At 41.6% G+C, this 20,940-nt stretch overlaps 2 protein-coding genes across 11 annotated transcripts in view; one reads left to right on the top strand and one right to left on the bottom strand.

Annotated features, from left to right (window-relative positions):
• Nucleotides 1-951: 951 nt before the first annotated feature.
• COPS4 (COP9 signalosome subunit 4) lies at nucleotides 952-15,717 on the bottom strand. Of its 5 annotated transcripts, none has more exons than XM_058193439.1 (10): nucleotides 15,551-15,717; nucleotides 13,430-13,509; nucleotides 12,099-12,250; nucleotides 10,603-10,706; nucleotides 9,977-10,130; nucleotides 9,004-9,154; nucleotides 6,754-6,936; nucleotides 3,930-4,045; nucleotides 2,960-3,044; nucleotides 952-1,392 (listed from the first exon to the last, which is right to left on the bottom strand). In XM_058193439.1, the coding sequence occupies exons 1-10, from the start codon at nucleotides 15,622-15,624 to the stop codon at nucleotides 1,259-1,261; spliced, it is 1,233 nt and encodes a 410-aa protein (XP_058049422.1). In that variant the 5' UTR covers nucleotides 15,625-15,717; the 3' UTR covers nucleotides 952-1,258. The 5 variants fall into 5 exon arrangements, with proteins under 5 accessions (XP_058049422.1, XP_058049423.1, XP_058049426.1 ...); XM_058193440.1 differs by having other exon boundaries at nucleotides 6,766-6,936; nucleotides 15,551-15,712; XM_058193443.1 differs by lacking the exon at nucleotides 15,551-15,717 and adding an exon at nucleotides 15,400-15,464.
• A 170-nt stretch (nucleotides 15,718-15,887) lies between these two features.
• Nucleotides 15,888-20,940, top strand: part of LIN54 (lin-54 DREAM MuvB core complex component) — a 38,711-nt gene continuing 33,658 nt past the window's right edge. Inside the window, exons 1-2 of one of the 6 annotated variants that reach the window (XM_058193021.1) lie at nucleotides 15,888-16,176; nucleotides 18,116-18,798. The gene's annotated coding sequence lies outside the window, so the exon portion shown is untranslated. Of the gene's footprint in view, nucleotides 16,177-17,129; nucleotides 17,234-18,115; nucleotides 18,799-20,047; nucleotides 20,865-20,940 lie in introns of those variants that run through there. The other 5 variants (XM_058193020.1, XM_058193022.1, XM_058193025.1 and 2 more) reach the window with 5 other exon arrangements.

The raw sequence follows: 20,940 nt of genomic DNA, 5'->3' as shown, positions 1-20,940 counted from the left end.
TCAGACTTTGCTTTTCCATGAAGACGTTTCGCTTCTCATCCCAAGAAGCTTCTTCAATTCCGACTGAATGGTGGAGGATGGAAGGATTTATATTCCTTGCAGTCATCTGGTCATTAGCACTCTCTCTGAGAGTTGTTGAGGCTGCTTGGGGTTTTATCTGTACCCTCGCGGGTCACCTGAATAATGCAAATGAGCATTGGACCTTTTTGGAACTGCTGAAAGAACCGTGTTGCAAACAGGAGACAGGTGGTATTCTATCCCTCCTCCTCTGTTGAGGGGGCTCTTCAGTCTTAATATAGATGGCCTCTTTGACCCCCTCTTTCAAACCAGCGGTCCAGATTCTCCTCAAAGTCCACCTTCTGAACAACTGGTTTCACACCCATTTGCACTATTCAGGAGACCCTGAGGGCACAGATGAACTTCCAAGTGGCCTCAATGACTTTCAGAGAGAATGCTAATGACCAGATGACTGGAAGGAATATAAATCCTTCCATCATCCACCATTCAGTCAGAACCGAAAAAGCTTCTTGGATGATAAGCAAAACATCTTCAAGGAAAAATCAAAGTCTAGTTGCCTTTTGAAAAAGCATGTTTGGGACTACCTTTATAATATTAGATTAATATATAAAAATGTAATATATAAAATTAATATATAAACTTTGGAAATTGTGGGAGCTTCATCGCTTGAGACTTTCAAGAAAAGATTGGACTGCCATTGGTCAGAAATTGTGTAGCGTCTCCTGCTTGAGCGGGGGGGGGGGGAAGGGGTTGGACTAGATGACCTATAAGATCCCTTCCAACTCTGTTAATCTGTTTCAGCCTGCTTGGATAATATGCATCTGATAGATAAATGCCAAGTCTTACATTTTAATGTTTAACAGCTTTTAAACAGTAGTTTATTTTTGGTAAAGACCAATAAAAATGCAGGAAATGACGTATCCAGATACCAAGTAACTGCTCAATTTCCATCCCATCTTTATTGGAGCAACTGTATCTAAAGAGAATGGAATTTCAATTTTTCACAACACACAAACATTCACAAAGTTACACGGCAACCAAAATTTTAATATAAAACTTAAACACGTTCATCTCTTTAAATTACAGCTTAAAATAATGTTCAGGCTGTGCCACTATCAAGGTTCTTAAGAGCAACAAGTAGAACCAAAGCCAGAAGTTCAATTTCCTAGGTTTATTTCACATTTTTTTTTAGAAAAAAAAACAACATCCAAAGAACGGGCGTGGGGGAGAAGTGGAAAGTCTATTGAGCCATTTGAGCTTCCATTGCTTGTGCTGTCCATTCAGGGGCGGTCTGACTTATCTTCTCCAAAAGATTGTTAACTTGGAAGCAAAGTGACTGGATCTGTTTGTCCCACGTCGGTAAGGCTTCCCGTGCTAAAAAAAAAAAAAAAGTACATAAAATAAGCAACAGCAGAATTTTCATACTTGTAACCTTCATTCTGATAAACGCAGTTTATTATATATGACAAGCATTAGCAAATATTCCGGATATTTTAGAACATGAAATTTATAGCACATCCACTGTATCTAGACTGCCATCTAGAGGTTGAAGGAAGAATCGCTGACAGGAGTTGCAGCACAAATGCAAGATCTGTATTAAGGCAATTATTTATTAAATCACCTAGAGCAAGGGTGTCAAACTCACGTGGTCAAGGCGGCATCACACATCTGGCCCGTGGGCCAGGAGTGACAGCCCTGACCTAGAGGTTTAGAAAATAGGCTTTTCCAAACTTCCATTATTTCCAAAAGAACTTTCAGGCAAGTTTTTTTTTTACTCCAAGTTAGCGCCTTACATAAAATGATGTAAGGTAAAAGTAAAGGTTCCCCTTGCACATACGTGCTAGTTGTTGCCGACTTTAGGGGGTGGTGCTCATCTCCGTTTCAAAGCCGAAGAGCCAGCGCTGTCCAAAGACGTCTCCGTGGTCATGTGGCCAGCATGACTCAACGCCAAAGGCACACGGAACGCTGTTACCTTCCCAGCAAAGGTGGTCCCTATTTTTCTACTTGCATTTTTACGTGCTTTCGAAACTACTAGGTTGGCAGAAGCTGGGACAAGTAAGGGGAGCGCACCCCATTACACGGCAGCATCAGGGATATGAACCGCCGAGCGCTGCCGACCTTTCGGTTGACAAGCTGCTTAATTACCTACAGGTAGTCCTCACTTAATAACCGATTGCTTAGAGACTGTTTGGAATTTTGACTGATTCCCCCAAAAGGTATTTATGACCCAGATTCCAAGTTCTGACGGCTGCCCAATCCTGTGGTCTCATGACTGCGTTTTGACGCTTGGCAACTGCTCCACATTTACATATCCCACAGTCATGTGAATGCAATTTATAACTTCTTTTGCTGGAAACAAGCGTTTACGTTTGGTTTCCAACAAAAAAGAAATGTACTAACAGTAGGTTTGCCTAACAACCAAGATGTTTGCTTAACTACCACAAAAAAAAAATAATTAGAAAAGTGCATCAGTCACATGCTGACTTGCTTAACAACAGGCATGATTTATGATTGTAATTCTGGGTTCAATTAGTCATACATTGAGAACTACCTGTCTTTTTAACACAAGAGCTTAGCAAGCTGGTAAACAATATTGCCTCCTGTTGTTTGGTCAGGCAGAGAGATTGTTATGTTCCTTCTGCCTACAGAAGAAAGTGCCGGAGTTCCTCCACAAACAACACGGAAATGCATTGGATCAGGCTGTCCCCATTTTGGCCACCTGCTCCACTGAATGCAGAAAAGCTTCTAAGCACATAGGCTGATGGGGGAGGAATCATCAGCCAATCCTCTCCAGCTGCTCACATATTCATCTGGAGGAAACTGAGCTGGTTGCACTGAAAGAGTCACCTAGAGCAGGGGTCTCCAACCTTGGTTCCCTTAAGACTTGTGGACTTCAACTCCCAGAGTTCCTCAGCCAGCTTTGACCTAGAGCCAAACTTACTTTCAAAGTGGACTATTCCGTCTATTTGATCAATAAAGCCATTCATACGTCCCTCGGTTATCATCTGGGAGGCTATCTTTTCCGCCTGAAAAACAAACAAACCCAAGTGGCGTGTCAGCTTCACTTGAACGAAACAGGCCAGTCCTGATATGGTTTTTAGGACACGTATGTGAAGGTATCTAATTTACTGGAAGTTTTTAAGAAGAGATAGGACTTGAAGACCTCCAAAGTCCTTTCCAACTCTGTTATTCTGTTTCTATTTCTGTTCTTTTTCATCCTATCACAGATTTGGTATTGTGGGGGGGGGGGGGGAAACTCAGTTTCTCAACCTCTGCAACGTTAAGATGTGTGGACTTCAATTCCCAGAATTCCCCAACCAATACGTTTAAGCTGCTGAAGTTCAGAAATGCTGGTCTTCGCCACTGAGCTCCTCAATGAAAGGTGGAATAGAGCTGAAAAAAATCAGTCAACAATCCAAGCAAGTCCCAAGATTAATCTCAAGACTTCTGAGTGAGTCTGTGTGAGTCTTACATTACAGTGTAATTTAAGTGTTAGAAGAATTATGCAACCGTTTGCTGACAAGTAACAAAGCCAATGAATAGACTGTTACATTCTAGCATTGTAAAATGGGAACTCAAAAACTAGACTGAAATACTTTTTCCAAAATATGGAAGGTATGCTTGGAAAATATGGGGAAAAAAACTCATACTGGATCATTCCAAATTATAGTATTATAGAAACAAGAATACTACATCATATGTCTTTTTTGTCTGTGCATCTCATGTAGTATGTCCAAAGACCAGTTTTCCCTTAATTTTGTTAGTTCTTAAAATCAGTTTAATTTAGTGTCCAGATCTTTGCAGTTTCTTATATCAACCATAATGCTGCTTCTATCATCTGACTCTCAAAGATTCAGCATCACAATTTACAGTTTAGCAAAAAAATGAATGAATTACTGAAATATGTATACCTTGGCGGCAGGTATTTCTAATAAAGCTCCAAGTTCTTCAAAGGTAATGTTGTTATATAGTTTGCTTGCAGATAGCAAATTATGTTCAATGACAGCTCTGTCCAAAATACTAGAACCTGAGGAGAAAAAAAAACTATTGATCAGCTACGTGTTTAGCTACAAAACATGTAAATACACATAATGCATACAATACAAATGCCATTATGTAAGTGTATGTATGTGTTAAGAAAAAAAGAGAAAGGAACAGGTATATATTAGTACAGTGAAACTTCCAATTAACAGTTCATTTGAGAAGATGGGAGTCCATTAAATCCAAATGTCTGTTAAATCTGAATGTACAGAATTTGCACCAATATGAAGGAGAAGACACAGAGGCCCGGGGCAGAGCCAAGAGAGGAATCAGTCTGGAGTCGTTCCCATAAGGGATCCGAGTCCAGCCCTTGAATTCTGTCGATTCTTATCTAGTGCCAGTTTAGTGATGATAGTTACTTGACTAGATTTGTATGTGTAGGCAAGAGCAATAAATCTTAACTGGAACTAACTTGAGACTAAATTGCTGCTGTGTGATGGGACGAGCTTGCATCATTTGCTCCAGTTGCTGCCGACCCAGCAGTTCAAAAGCGGGTGACTGTGGGTAAGATAGATGGGTACCAATTCGGTGGGCAACTTAACAGGGACATGAAAGGAGCCCCCAACCAGGCATCCCCTGGGCAACAGTGATGTTACCGGTTAATCCTTCAACCCAAAAGGCCTTGGTGCTTCCGACACAAGAGTGAGCGAATGACTGGAACTTAATGTGCAGTCCTGGTTCTTCATGTGGACAATTTATGCCATTAGCATAAATGGCATTATTTTCAATAAAACCTCAATGTAATGAACAAGCCCTTGTTTTATGATTTTAAACAGAATTTATTTATGCTAGTCAGTTGAACTGAAATCCTCTACTACTTACAAATGCCCTTATAGGCATGTTCTACCTTTTCTGAGTGACCAAAAGTTCTACTGTTTAACCCAGGGACACTGACCACTGGTCCAGAGCAGTATCTGGCCGTTCTCACGTATTACTACTGCTGCTAACTCATTTGAAAGATTTATTAGGGCTACAGATTAGATCTCTCCACAATGGGATCTCCTTGTCTAATAATATGCCTTCCCTTTTATCTTCTATCACTGAAGCTACAAGTGCCAGAAGTTTGGTTCTGTTTGTGCCTTCTCTCCCATTACAAAAAAGAACCAACAGTCCACCTTGTTCTATAACAGACAGCTGCTTCTACTGCAAAATGTTTCTGCCTGCAAACAGCAGGCATTCAGAGGGAATCACTCTGGTCAGCATGGGCAATGCCAACAGCAGCTTTGACTCCACCTTACCCTGAAAGGGCACCTAATACAGAATGAAAATAACAAAATTAACTGGCATAAAAGTCTGTGCCCAAATGAGATACAATGTAAAAAAAAAAAAACACATGGCAAGGTAACCCTAATCCTAACCCTTACTGACTTGCACAGAATCTGTTCCAAAATAATTTAACTAAAGTCAAAATTGGATGGAGAGCAATACTGCCGATAAAACTAACATGCCACAACACAGAGAGATGAGCAACAGCTATAACAAATAGAAGATCTGAATGAAAAATATAAACAGCTTGGAATGTAAAAGGAAAAAAAAAAGTGGGGGGGGGAGTTAGAAAAGGAATTAGGGAGGCAGGCTAAGAACAGGTTAGAAGTAGGACAAATTGAAACCAGAGTCAGAAATCAGGTGTGACCAGTTCCTCTTAGATCTATTTCAGATATAACTCTTGACATTCAAAAGAAATAAATCCAGTGAAAAGCACAGAACATTCTGAGCAGGCAGTATAGAACAGGGGTCATCTCCAACCTTGGCAACTTTAAGCCTGGTGGACTTCAACTCCCAGAATCCCCCAACCAGCAAAGCTGGCTGGGGGATTCTGAGAGTTGAAGTCCACCAGGCTTAAAATTGCCAAGGTTGGAGACCCCTGGTATAGAAGACTCCATAATCCTTCCAAAGCATGCCAAACAACCATTCCTGCCCCCAGAACTTTCTTTTCTACTAGACAGACCAGCCAGTCATGTAATTCCATCCTTTGCCCTGTCTATCTTATTTTTTTCAAACATGTAAGCGTGAGAACAAAAATACAGAATTTTCCTTTCTGGGTTCATCGCCTACTTTTTGGTGGCTTTCATCACTCTGCAGCTTTGTCATTTAGGACAGAATCCCAGTTGGTGTCAGACAACCGGTTCGGGATTCATCTGAATCTAACGCATGTCGCTGATGCATCTGTCAGCTGCCGTCTTTAACACTTGTTTCTGCTTCGCTACCATGAACTCTGGGGAAGGGGAAGGGGAGGGGGGGAAATGCTTGGGAAAAAGTGAAAGTGACTGCTGTATCCCACCCCCACCCCCAGCTGCTTCAAGGTCATTTGGCAGGGAGAAGGAGGCAGCTGCATGCCACCTTATGCTTGAAGTGACTATTCTGAAAACATCTTGCTTGAACGAGGCCATGGTGGGGGGTGGGGGAACGACTCAGCAACGGGAGGCAGTTCAGGGAGGGAAAAATTGAACTTAGGGGTTTCCACGCACGCTTCTCAGTTCTGGCTATGGATTAGTGTGATGCACTTGACTTCTAATAAAATTATATTTCCTTTCTCAACAAATGGAGCCAAGAATCATTTATATTTAGAGGTTTAAGTGGTGGCAGATCTAACAGTGTCAATGTATAATATTGCCCGAGTAATCAATGAGTAATGAGGAATGATGTTTGGTGTGTGTATAGCTTATTCAATGCTTGAAATATGATGCACCGTACTAGGCAAAGTACCATCGGCTGTTGTTGCTTTCTGATGGGGCATGAGCATTGCAGCGAACTCTTGCAATTGGTTTCCCCTTATAATCCTGTCAAGGTACATTTTCTCCAGTATGCCGTAGGCTGCAAGCTGCTGGCATCTTTCATCCTTGAAGAGGGTGGCTAACATTCGGGAGCGCTGCTGTCCTGAAACACGGTAAGAATAACATTAACTTCTCCAACCCAGCCTTCACAAGCAGTGAGAAACCCCTTACTCGCGAGTAACACAAACCCTTTTTGATTTAAGTCAGGGCAGGAACAGCCTTTGCTCACGTTGGACAAACGAAAGCAAAAGTAATGAGTCACAAATGGAAGTCTTTTCCCCTTCTAAAAACAGGGCAAGAACAGTCTCTGATCACTTTGGCTGAGGCAAATTCACTCCTTATTTCTCAACAGGGAGATTCCATTGGCACCTCAAAGTACAGAGCAATTAGTCCTGACAAACCTGGTCCTGCCAAAGGAGTCTGACGTGATTGATGTACACTGGAAAGTGAATGGTTGTCTGCAACAACAGGCCACTCCCAAACCCCTAGTTGTTTCCCAGCCAGGGAGGAGCTGGCTAGCGTCTACATCTTCCTTTCCTGAGAGCCGGCTTATTGCTTTCCTTTTCTCTCCTCTCTTCTCTCTGTGCATACGTACATCTGGGATGGGCCCCATCTGTTCCTCCCCCTCACTCAGTTCAGGCCCCGGAGACAGCTGCCTCTCCACCTGAGGACAGGCAGAAGGCCCCGGCTCTGCATCTGGCCCAAGCTCCCACTCAACCTCCTCCTCCTCTGATCTGCTGCTAGCTCTGCTGGCAGCCGATGGGCCACAACACAACCCAGATACAGGGTATATGTCAAGGTTCCAGAAAAACCTAGTATGGTTTCCAGGCCTGACAGTATAAAAATCTGCAACAGATTTTTTTTTTAATCCACTGGATTTGTTTGCCAATCCCAAATTTCAATCTGTTTCTCCAACATGATCCTGAGGTTAAGAAAAAGAGGCCATCATGTTGAGGTTGACTTCTGCTGATTAGCTGGACACAATTACAGCTTCTCCTTGTTTAGTGGATGTTTCATACAGTAGCCGTTCACAGCTACAAAAGTGATGAAAAGCAACATTGCGACCAATCTCATTTACAACCTTCACAGTGCCTCTCAATCATGTGTTCCTCATTACAGTCACTTTACAGATAGTCCTCAACTTACGACAATTGAGCCCAAAATTTATGCTGCTAGGTGACAAATTTGTTAAGTGAGTTTTGCTCCATTTTAAAGACCTTTCTTGCTACGTCTGCTAAATGAACCGCTGCAGTTGTTAAATTAGTGACACAGTTGTTAAATGAATCTGACTTCCCCATTGACTTTGCTTATCAGAAGGTCACAAAAGATGATCACATGACCCATGTGGACACTGCCACCATCATAAATGTGAGTTTGCCAAGATCCGAATGTAAATCACATGACCATGGGGATGCTGCAACGGTCATAAGTGTGAAAAATGGCCATAAGTCAGTTTTACAATTTACAATTATAACTTCGAATGGTCAGTAAATGAACTGTTGTAAGTCAAGGACTACCTGTATTTCATTTTTAATTTATTTTTAATCCCCTTTATTATTTTTATAAATAATTCAAGACGGCAAATATGGGGGAATATGTGCTATTAATCATGGTTAATGGCACATCATTGATTTTACTACTCCAATCAATTTATTACAATCAAGACCCAAATATACAAAATACAAACATTACAGGTCCAATTACACGATGCAGTAGTCGTAAAAAATTCGACAATGATCTACTAATAGACTAATAATTTATATTTTCCTAATTAATCCACAAGTTTTGTCCCTAATCTAACAGCCACTACCAAAAATGGCTGGCTATAGCAAGAGTCATCTTGGAATCTGTTAGGCAACATCCTTTTAACACATTCCAAATAAGATCAGCTTGGTAGTTCTGAAACTATAGTTAGAACAATTAATCGGCAGAATGGCTTGCCTTCAGATGTTGTGGGTGCTCCATCACTGAAGGTTTTCAAGAGGAGATTGGACACTTGTCTGGAATGGTATAGGATCTCTTGTGTGGGGGGGTTGGACTAGAAGACCTCCAAGGTCCCTTCCAATTCTTTTATTCTGTGAACTTGAAGTCTCCTCAAAATAGCAATATGTACTGTATATGTTTCAAAGATTTGAATATAACGGAGTTAAATCTTCATCTATCATTTTACCTGCTGAGGCTAAGATCGTACAATGCAAGGCGTGCTTCAGGGCTTCAAGCCGCTCACTTTCATGGACTATGCTTTTATAAGAAAGCTCATTATATCTTTGGGCAGCTTCAATGAATTTCCTTCTGTAGTCAAGAACACGAGCATAGCATACCTGGAACAAGGAAAAACGTATAACTAAAAATCGTTTCGGCTGCCAAAAATTTCTAATGTTGCAAAATAGCATTTCAACGGCAATCAAAACTGTTGGTACTATTTTTAAAACAAAAGTTAAATTGAACAACTGCAATTAATCAAACCTCATTTGTCCTGTTCAGTTTGGATATTATGAAATACCCTCTCTGACGATGCTGCAGCTGTCATTTAAGTCATCAGTTCAGAGCAGCATAAAAAAAGACTGGAAAGAAAAATTTGTCGGGAGGACATTTTATAAACCTTTGTCTCTACATATCAGCTCTACCACCATTATTATTATTACCGCTGAGGAAAGGAATATGGATCACAGGACAATTTTAACCTAGAGGATATTTCTCAATATCCTGTTGACACAGGGCATGCTCTTATACTTACTAGTTAAAAGTATTTTGTTTAATACAACAGACCACCCTGAGAGCAAATTACACAAGAATAAGTCATAACTTTGCATGCAGGAGTCATAAACATTAATAGTTTTGTTATAATCTAGCATTTCAGTGACAGAGTGGTTAAAGTGCAGTACTGCAGGCTACTTCTGCTAACTGCTGGCTGGCTGCAATTTGGCGGTTCGATTCTCATCAGGCTCAAGGTTGACTGAGCCTTCCATTGATTCTCATCAGGCTCAAGGTTGACTGAGGTGGGTAAAATGAGGACCCAGATTGTTGGGGGCTGACTCTGTAAACCACAGAGAGGGCTGTAAAGCACTGGGAAGTGGTATATAAGTCTAAGTGCTATTGCTATTACATTAGGTACAAGACAAAAACCATTTTGAATATTTTACCTTATAATGAATTTGTAACTGCTCATTGGTTGATTCATTTTGAAGAAGAGATGCTCTATTTATATAAGCCTCAGCCTGAACGGGATCATCATCCTCCAGATAAAGTCGTGCAATTTTCAGATAAGTTTCCAATTTGTAATCCACATTGTACTGCCTTGAATTGGTAGGGAAAAGATGCAGTTTCAGTCCCATATTTGAGCAGGAGCACAGTTTTTTCCAAGTAGACTTGAACAATCTGTAAGTCTTCGCCGTAAAGCATGCAAAATTGTACAAATAAAAAATTGAGGGTGGTTGTGTTCAACAATAGATGGCAACTTCACACTCTACCAGACTGAATAGGGGGAAACCTCTTCCAAGAAAAATGAACAGCTGAGATAAGCCTTTTTACATTAAAAAATTGACATTTAAAAGGCACAAGGATCCCAACAAAGATAACATTTTTAGAAGCTTGCTGAAACTGATACATTTCTGCTTCAAAGACAACTGTTGAAAACAATTAAATTTCTATACCATATTGTGAGAGAGCAGCAATAACTACGTAATCACTTTAGAATGAAGAAAGAAGAAAGGACAAAGTACATATCATTTTTTTGTGTTGAAGAAAAAGGGATAACTGTTCTATTTACTTTTGTCCTGTTTCAAGAGGAATCCCCACCAGCACCTGTGCTGCGTTCCGCCAATCTTCTTCTTTCTCATAAATGGATGCGAGGTGTTGTCTTATAGAAGCAACCTGAATGGAGAAAGAAGGGAGGGCGAAGGTGTAGGATAAACTACAATCCATTTATCTTATCTGAAAGGTGCCTATTTTCCAGTGGCCTTTGTGCTCCCCTATCCAACTGACTTTGACAGGATCCTCATTGATATAACAAATATATTGAGGAAGTATTTGCAAAACAGGCATTTTCTCCCAAAATGAACCTGTTGACTAGGATTCAATGTATTTCAGGATGGATGGTCTTGGTAACCATAAAATATTTAAGTAATCAGATAAATGACAAGTCTTATTTACACAGAAGTGATCAACACTGATTTACAAAATGAAATCCATCAATAAGGTGAATCCCAAGAGAGTTTTGTTATGGTTCTTTTTTTGGGGAGAATGAGTGAAAATTTATTGCAATCAAAGAACCCAATAACAAGCACAATGACATAGAAAAAAAAACATACCGTATTTTTCAGCCTATAAGACGCATCTAAATTTAGAAGAGGAAAACAACAAAAAAAGTTTTTGGCCTCCCTTTTTTCAGGCCTTGCTTCAGCCCATTTTGGGGCTTTTTTGGCTAGTTTTTGAGGCTTTTTTCGGCCCATTTTTTACACTTTTTTCAGCTGGTTTTTTTTGGAAATAACGGGCCCCAAAAGCATCAAAAACAGGCTGAAAAAAACCCCGAAAACAGGCTTAAAAAAGCCCTGAAAATAGACCGAAAAAGCCCCCTAAATGGGCCAAAGAAGGCCTGGAAAAGGCCCAAAAACAGGGCATGTGGAGGCCAAAAAATGGCTGCCGGGTGGGCTTTGGCAATATTCGGTCTATAAGATACACAGACATTTTTGGCCCCCTTTTGGAAGACGTCTTAGAGTCCAAAAAATACCATACATTTTGTCATTACATGGGAAACAAGTCATTCAATATGTATTTTCTTCCTACAATTCTTTTTAAAAACACTTTTAGAGGTCTCCTCTTGCATCAAACCAAAGTATGAACAATTTAAAAGAAAAAAAATTGAAATACAAAACTGCTTAGCAGTATGGGCATGTTGAGAGAACCAGGCATCTCTAGTAATAGTCTGGTTTCAGAGGTGAAGCAAACCAAAGTAAATGGTTAATCAAGTGACCAGTAAAATGTTTCCAATGCAAACATATATGCTAAATAATAGTTGAATGTAATAGAAACCTAAATGCTACAGTTGGGGAGGGAGGGCAAAGGGACTTTTAATTCCTCTCCTACCTAGAGTTTTCTCTCCTCAGAGCACACCCCTCCTTGTGACAACTGCTTCAAAATCTGCTGATGATCCAACAATTATCTGAAGCACATTTTAAAGGCGTCCCATAAGTTACCAACTGTTCCTCCCTGTTGGAAAAGTATGGATCTGGGATGGGGGTGTTATCCATGATGTCTTATTCTTACCTGTTCCTCAAATGAAATTACACGAGGTTGGATCTTTTCCAAGGTGAAGTGGTAGATTTCTTTGGCTGTACTATCGGGAAGATTTGGAAGATGTGTGCAAAAGTCAGTCAGCAACTGGCGTGAAATTACTAAACTGACATTTTCGTTTACCACTGATATAAAAAACACAAAGAGAAATAATTTCATGTTTGTGTTGTCATTTTAAACAGTGCTCTGATCATAACTCATTTTCTTAGTAAGCCTGAACAATGAATAAGCCAACAGTTTCCAGGGCAAAGTTTCCAGCCTCTAAACCATCTAATGATTATGTGTGACATAAAATTTCTACACCAGCATACCAGAGATCTATTCTGTAATTTAGCTTTGCTGATATGCTACCACAATGTCAAATTGCATAATCCAGAAGCAGGCAGGTAAGAACCTGCTGAATCTGCCACAATACAAGCAATTCAGAACAATAATGAGGTTCAAGTGTTCAAATATTTATACCAATAAGGTTACTGTGCAGACTGATTCCCTTACACTATGAGAAATATTCAGAGATTTTATTGGAGTGTTTCTTATAGTATTTTTAAAATGTTTTTTTTAACAATCCAGTCCAAAGTACTTTTCTTGAACAAGAACTTCCAATCTTGTGTCTGCCATACATAAAAATAACTACATTTCATAGTTACAAAATATAGCCCAATTATATAGAAACTCTTATCGTAAAAAACAAAGAATCCTTTTTTTATCCACTGGAAAGTATTACACGCACAAGAACAAGAAAGCCAAATTACTTGTAAAGAGTTCAGATTGCTAAAATGGGTCTCTCTATAAACCAACAACGAAGAAAAAAGTGCCAGAGCAACTCAGAAAGTCAGTTTTTCACTCATCACAAGGTTGTGATCCCAATCATTAATTCCCAGTGGGCTTTACTACAAATAAATCTATTCAACAAAGTACTTCAGTGTTTATTAAGAACAACTATGAAAATTCCCGAGTTTAGTTAGCAATATAAAGCTAGAGATTTTAGTTAAGTTCTCCACTTTGTTTACAGCAAAGTTGTTCCCATTAAATGGTCAGTTCTTCTATAATGCCTATTTTGTAATATTCAAAAGGCTAATCCAAACTAATAGGGCAATGAAAAATGCTAGTCAAGAAATAAATCCCTTCAATTTTGTTAAAATGCCCAAGTGTGCGTAATTCAATTAATTATTAATGAAGTCAAAACTCTGTAAACATCTGGTTAAATATATAATGTGGTACCACTCAAAATCCTTTTCCTGATTGCAATTCAGTATGTACAACAACACTGTCATGCAACACCAACTGCAGTTTAATAAACTCACTTGCTTCTACAAAAGCTTTTAATGCTTCCAGTTGTTCCACTCCTGACAGCTGAATTGCTTTCTCCAGTATCTGTCGATACCTGCCAGAAAGTTGTAAAAATAGATGGCAATTAACTCTACATCCTCAATAGGAACTTTGTATTTCATTTCTCCCCATTTTTAGATAATACTATACAAGTAGGTTTGAATGCTTTTTCTTAACCTATAAAAGTTATCCTCCTTTACTTCAGTTCCTTATTTCTTTGAATGTTGTTTATGAGGGGCAGCAGATCTAACATTGGGATGACCATTATGTCAGAATAGAGAGGTATTCAGGAATACCTTTTGTTTTTGAGTATATAAAGTTGGATATAATCTTATACTTGCCATACTTGTGCAGTTTCCATCAAAGAAGAGATGCCCTCAATTGCTAACACATTCATGTCTTTTTTTAGCTGAAATATAGAAATGATTTGCTACTGCAATCTTCCTACAATATTAGATTTACCTAATGGGATTTCATGCTAGTTTTGTTGTTCGGTCACTACATTGTGTCCAAGTCTTTGCAACCCCATGGACCATAGCACACCAGACACACACACACACCATCCTTCATCGTCTCCCGAGGTTTGCCTAATTCATGTTCATTGTGTTGATGACCCTATCTAACCATCTCCTCCTCTCCTGTCCTTCTCTCCTTTTGCCTTCAGTCTTTCCCAACATCAGGATCTTCTCCAATGAGTCCTCTCTTCTCATTTGGTGGCCAAAGCTTCAGCTTAAGTATCTGTACTTGGAAAGAACAGTATGGAATCCATTTTCAAATAAAGTCAAGTCTTATCTAAGCCAAGCTCAACTCTGGTGACTTAATGTCCATGGTGTTTTCTTGGCTACAATAATGAAATAATTGCCATTGCTTTATTCCAGGATTTTTTTAAAAAACACATTTTCCAGTCTAGCCTACACACAGGATATTTTATGGCAGCCTCCTATCTAAGTTCCAAATCTGCTTAAATTTTGGGGATTAACTAGAATACACCTTTCACTCAGATCTCCCATTGTGCTCTTGAACTGCAGCTTGGTTTTACCACTTGTCAGATAAACAAGTTTCATGTTTTTTTAAAAAAACACTACAAATATTTCTATTTCACAGTCCCCTATGAAATCATTTTAAAGCAGAATTTTGCCTGTTTAATTTGAACGTACAGAGATTAAGAGAAAGAGAGTTTGGTATAGTTAATGTGCTGGCATACAAAAATCAGAAACTTGTGAATTGTAGGCGGGCCTGCCTGCCTGGGGCATGAAAGCAGCCGGAGCTTTGGGTCAATCCCTCTCACTCAGCCTAACCCACTTCACAAGGTTGTTGTGACGAAAATAGCAGGCAGCAGTATTAGGTATGTTGGCAGCCTTGAATCGACAAACTCTCTCTCTTTCCTCTCTCTCTCTCTCTCCTCTCTCTTTCCTTGTCTCTCTTTAATCTTAGCACAGGTCCTGGATCTTTTTATTAATTGGGTCCTGTTTTATACCGATACTCTAATTGATTGCAGCACGTTATTGCTGGTTGCTTTATTCTGTGTTTGTACTGCACTAAGTTATAAGCATATAGTAAGAATTGGTCTAGTCAGGTAGTCAAGGTGCTGAGCTAGAAACTGTGGATTTCAGTACCCTCCCCCCTTAGCATGGAAACATGGTAGATGACGTTTTCTACCTCACAGGGTTGTTGTTAGGATTAGCATTAGGTACACTTCCTTGAGTTTCAAAAACTAAGCGCGAGATATAAATCCCTTCATAAATACCGAAAAAAATAAAAATAAAAAACATCTGCTGCCACTCACTACCATTCCGTTAAATTTATTTCTCTGCTGGGTATATACATTACCCTATAATCCGAAAAAAGGCCGGGAAAGACTGACCGACCAGAACACCTGAGTCTCCAGCTCCGAACCTCAAGAATAAGTCCCTCCCTCTCCTCTAGGGCCCATCCGTGGGTTTACCTCAGCTAATAACCCCAACTCCGGCCTTCCCAGACCCTCAGAATGGAGACCCGCTCCGGCTTCTTTATCTCTTCCTCCACCCCTGCCCGATCCTCTACCAGCAGCCCGGAGGGGGGGGGCGGGAAACGGCCGTTAAATCCGCCTCACTTACTTCCCCGCCAGGTCCTTGTGGGAGCCGCTGGAGCTCATGAGCTGGGTCAGCTCCTGCCTCACGGAAGCCGCCATCTTGCTCGCCCGTCCCTCACGGGTGGGAAGACGGAACGGGGTTAGGACGCCGCTGCGTAACCACAGAGCGGACCCGCCTAGAGCGGATGGGCGCTGGTGTGCGTATATATGTGTGTGTGTATCTCTCTGTTTTGTTTTGTTTTCCCCCTCCCTGCCTTCCGGAAGCGGCTCGCGACAGGTGGGCGGGCAGAACGCCGGAAGTCGGGCCGAGCTTTGAGGAGGGAAGGCGGGAGAATGGAGCGGAGAAAAAGGGAATGAGTGAGGCTCCGTAGGAGGCGGGGGGAAGGGGGGGGTGGCGCGACGTCGGTTGTCAGGGCGCCGTAAAGCCGGCTTATTATGGGATGCGGCGGCGTCGGAATGGCGCGAGGCGCGTGATTTTGAACCGACACGGAGCCCTGACGCCGGGCTCGGCAGGCTGTGGTGGCCCGGCGGCCGGCCGCGCGCGGGAGCGAGCGATTGAGCGAACGAACGAAGGAAGCGAGCGAGCCCCGGCCAGGCACGCGCCGGCGGGAAAGAGCCAAACGGGGGAAGGAGCCCGCGAGGCCCCGGCAGGTGAGTTGCCGGCGTCGCGGTGTGTGTGTGTGAGGGAGGGAGGGAGGGCGGTGGGCTTAACGGCGAGCAGCGAACGCCTTGACAGGACCGGTCCGCTCTGCCTGACGACGGAGGAGGCTGCCTGCCCGAGCTGTGGCCGCCGCCACCTCCCTCCCTCTCCCCTCCTCAGGGAGGGGACCCGGGTTGGGAAGCGCCGCGGGGGAATCGCAGTCGGTGCTCGGGAGTCCGTCCGGACGTCAGGCGGTTCCGTCTCCGCCTCAGGCTGGGCGAAAGGCGGCCTTCGCTCGACGGTGAGGGGGGGGGGAGAAGAAGAAGAGGGGCGCGGGAGGGTTTTTCGGGTTCGCCCTTTTTGGCGACGATCGCGGGTGGACGGGCGAAACTATTCCCTATTCCTATTATTTCCTTTCGGTATATCCGATTAATACGGTTATTACATTCTCGTACTTATATATATGCTTATATATTGTATAATTATTTCATGGTTATGCTTATATATAGTGTGACTAAATAAATAAAACAAACAAACAAACTTGACCGTCGGTGTTGCTTTGGAAGTGAGGGGTGGGCGGCCTTCTCCAGCGCTTTGGCCACTTGCTGTGAAAAAGGGGGGGAAAAACCCAAACAATGTTTATCTCTTAGACCCCCCATTACGCAGGGGTCTCCAACCTTGGCAACTTTAAGCCTGGAGGACTTCAACTCCCAGAATGCCCCAGCCAGCTTTGCTGGCTGGGGCATTCTGGGAGTTGAAGTCCACCAGGCTTAAAGTTGCCAAGGTTGGAGACCCCTGCCCTAACGTGTCTAGGGGCTGTGTGAAAATGATAATTAACTTGGTTGGGAAAGTCTTTGCTTTTGTGTGTGTGTGTGTGTGTGTGTGTGTGTGTGTGTGTGTGTGTGTGGAAAGAGGAAGAAAGGGGGTTAAAAAAGTTAAAACAAATTTTTGTTTGCATATGTAGGTTCCCTGCCCTGCTGTCATTTTCCTCTTGGGCGGGATCAGCCACCCCTTATGCCAGGTGCACAAAAAAGGAGTGGAAAAAAAAGAAATCGAAAGATTTGCTAGATAAGATTATTTAGGTGCAAATTAGACATGTGTATTATTTCCTTAAAGAGACAAAGAAGAGAAAGCAGAAATGGTTAAATTGATTATTTTAATTCGAAGAGGGGGATATGTTTAAGTATGGATTTTTCATTTGGATATGGCTTCTGGGTTTTGTTGCTTGTGGGGGGGGGGGGAGCTTCTCAAGTCAGTGCTGTGAAAGTAGAAACCAAACAGAATATTGACCTAGCTTCCAAAACAAACCCCTAACATGTCTAGGGGTTGTGAAAATGATAATAACTTGGTCGGAAAAGTCTTTGCTTTTTTATTTTTTGTGAAAGGGAAAAAAAAGTTAAAATAAATTTTGTTTGCATACAGATACCTGTCCTGTCATTTTCCTTTGTGGGGGAGGGAGGTGACCCACCTTTTGCCAGTGCAGAAAAGGAGTGAAAAAGGAAATCAGAGACTTGCTAGATAAGATGAAGAGATGCAAATAGAGATGAAGAGATGCAAACATATTATTTGCACAGCAAGGAAGCGAAAGCAGAAATGGTTCAATTGATTATTTTATTCAAAGAGGAGAATATGTTTAAGTATGTTTTTCATTTGGCTATCGCTTCTGGATTTTGTGCTTGTCATGAAAAAAATGAAACTTTGATTTTGGTTTTAGAGTAGATGGATTTGTTGTTATATTTGTCGCTAGTTATGTAGTAATGTGTAAAAGCAAAAGGTTGAGGCTCAAGTGTTCTTATCTTGTACTGTGCTAAAAGAAATCCAAAGTCAATACCTTTTTTTTCTTTTTTCCCTTGTACCTTACATTTCCCTTGTACCTTACATTTTCTTTCCCCCTCTTTTATCCCTTCCCTTAATTTCCCATTTCTATTTTTCTTTGTTTTTCATATATAGATAAAACAATAAAAGCCACATCCTGGATAAAGACTTGCAAGATAAGAAAGAGGAACATAAGCAAATCTAATGGGCACCCTCAACATTTATTACCTTTTTCTATACTTGTCTGGCTTTGCAGACAATTCTTGCTTCCATTACTGTACTTCATGTTTTGTCTTATTTTTATTATCTAATCAGGATTCAGAAAAAATGTCTGTTTTCTGAGATATTTTCTGAGATAAAATGAGATACTTTATTTGCTGTTAAAGCAGTCTCAATTTGTTCGTATCATAAATAGATGTCTTTTTCTCCTACTTTTGGCAAGTACATTTCACATTCATAGTGTTAGTAATATCTTCTGAAACAATGATGATCCATTACTCAGAAAACAATAGATAAGCTAATGAACAAATAGGTTTATATAAAGCATGCACACTTTCTGTGGGTGAGTGGAAGACTATATAAAATATATTTGAATATCAATATTAATATTGTCTGATAAATTGCTTTATTGCTATGTTGACAGTGAAAATGATGTTGGGAAGTTGAAGTAAATCTACAGAGTACTTAGAGCCAAATAATAATTGAGTATTAAGAACCTAATCTTTTCTAAGGCTGTGTAATTTTTTCAGTCCAAGGACTGCACTTTTCCTTTTGCTGACATGCCAGGGACCAGACATGAAAAAGTTGGTGATACCAAGGTAAAAGTAAAATTTTATTTCCATTCAATGGAGTGGAATGTGGAGGCTCTGGAGGCTAAACCCAAATTTTTTAAGGGTCGCATACAACATTGGGCCATACATTGTGAGCTTCTGTTCTACAATATAATTGTTTTAAATGTAAATTAAATAGATTTTGTGGGGGAGTCTTTGATACTGTCTGAGGTTAGTTGTTTGCTTGCAGACTTTTATTACCAAACTATAGCAGGAGCAAGTAACATTAGCAAGCAAACAACCAAGGTCAGAGAGCACCAAGAACTCCACAGTTCAACCCAGAGCTATATCCTCGTATATTCTTTTCTGATAGGATCTCTATTTTGTTCCCTCTGGATTAATGCCAATGTAGGAAAAGGAATCAGGCTTTTATCCTATTGTAGCATGTAGGCGATGGTATTCAGCTTACTTTATAACTGCTAAAATTTATAACTGCTAAAATTATACAGTAATCTTAATATATACAAAACTTTCTTTGAAGTTTTTGGTGATATGATTGATGCAGCCAATGGCTTGGCAAGATTGTATTGATGAGAACCTAACACACAGAAGAGAAACCTAAATTTGCCCAGAAGTTGAATTGTTGTAATTTGGCAACAACTGAGAATCATATATTTATTGCTTGTGTAAAGTGTGTGCCCAATACTTAGCTTGTGCTTAATTGTGACATAGCATTGGCTTTACAATTTTTCTCATGTGATTTACAGAATAACTTGAATACATTCATGGGTTTAACATTTGTCATTTTACTGTGCCATTTTCATTTGACTATTAAGAGGTGTGCTAACTGCTTATAGAAGCAGTGCCTGTCATTCAAAGAAATCCAAGGCTCAAATTCTTTCTGCAGCTTCACATCTGCCAGCTTTACTTCTGAGTAAATATGTATTATGTTAGTTCACTCAAGCTCTATAATTCTTTGTTGCCTCCTGTTTTGCTTTAGTTTGCTCTGCTGATTTGAGTTTTATTCTTGACAATTCTGCAGGTGACCCAAGTACATATTTTCTGAGATACTGTACACAGTTGTTTGCCTATGGAGATTCTCAGTCATTTAGGTCGTGGTTGTCCCAAAGGTGCTTTTTTCAAGAGGCTTGAAAAAAGCCTCTTCTGGTTTTTCTTTGAAGACCTTTCGCTTCTCATCCAAGAAGCTTCTTCAGCTCCATCTAGTCAGAGCTGAAGAAGCTTCTTGGATGAGAAGCAAAACGTCTTCAAAGAAAAAACAGAAAGTCCAGTTGCCTCTTGAAAAAAAACAAAACACTTTTGGTACACAGTTGTTGTTGTTTTTAACTGCAGCACCTGCACCGTATTTTTGCTCTTGCATTTCTACACTACATTTTCCAGATCTTCAAGGTCAGTTTCTGTTAATATCAATCATCCGACATCCCCCCCCCCTTCCTCCAGCCTCAGATTTTTTAAAAAAAAAAAAAACTTTCGTTCCCATTTTTAACCCGAGAAACTCTCCCGTCTATCCAGACGAAACGCTTCTTCTGCTCCTAGAAATCCGCCACTTTTTTTCAACGGTGCAAAGCCCCGACCGCCTGTTAAGGTGCCGCGGGGACTCGGAAGGCGGCCGATCCACCCGGGCGGCGTTGCCGGAGCGAGTCCCCCTCCTGGTCCTCCGGCTTCGCCTTCGTCTCGGGGAGCGGGTCCTTCTCTCCGCTCCGGTCGCCGTCGGTCAGGGACGGCCGGGTCCGGCAGGGCATATTTCCCGGTCTTCCTTTCCTGGCGGTGGGAGGGCTTCCCTGGGCGGGCTCCGGGGCGGAGGCGAGTCCGGCGGGAGGAGGCCGGGGTGGTTGCGGAGCTGGGGCTGCGAGGGTGATGACGAAGTGAAAATGGCGGATCTTTCGAAATCCTATCCCGGCCCTTGACATTCCAGAAGCGGCAGCTCAACAGCCCGAAGAGGCTCTGCCTGCTTGCTGCCAGCGGCCCTCCAGCCTTCCAGCCAGGCAGACCCTCGGGGCGGGACGCTCCCTTCCTGCCCGCCCGCCCGCCCGCCCGGCCGCCCGGGAGCTGGCACCGACCAGCCTGGAAGGACTCGCGGCTGCCTCCCGGAGAGGGTGAGAGAAAAGGGCGCATCGCGGTCTGGGCAGCCCTGGATGCGCCGGCCACGGAGGCTGGAGCCCATCGAGCGGC

The sequence above is a fragment of the Ahaetulla prasina genome, chromosome 8 (genome assembly GCF_028640845.1).
Source record: "Ahaetulla prasina isolate Xishuangbanna chromosome 8, ASM2864084v1, whole genome shotgun sequence".
Classification (NCBI taxonomy): Eukaryota; Metazoa; Chordata; class Lepidosauria; order Squamata; family Colubridae; genus Ahaetulla; species Ahaetulla prasina.
Note: the sequence above shows the minus strand (reverse complement) of the source record. Positions and strands in the feature narration are given on the sequence as shown.

Excerpts from the sequence above, each read along its gene's own strand:
- COPS4 (XM_058193439.1), bottom strand. The coding sequence starts at position 15,624 with ATGGCGGCTTCCGTGAGGCAGGAGCTGACCCAGCTCATGAGCTCCAGC. Across the intron at positions 6,937-9,003 it reads TACGATCTTAGCCTCAGCAG|GACAGCAGCGCTCCCGAATG; the intron begins GTAAAATGATAG and ends ACCGTGTTTCAG. Across the intron at positions 4,046-6,753 it reads AGCCGATGGTACTTTGCCTA|GTTCTAGTATTTTGGACAGA; the intron begins GTACGGTGCATC and ends TTTTCTCCTCAG.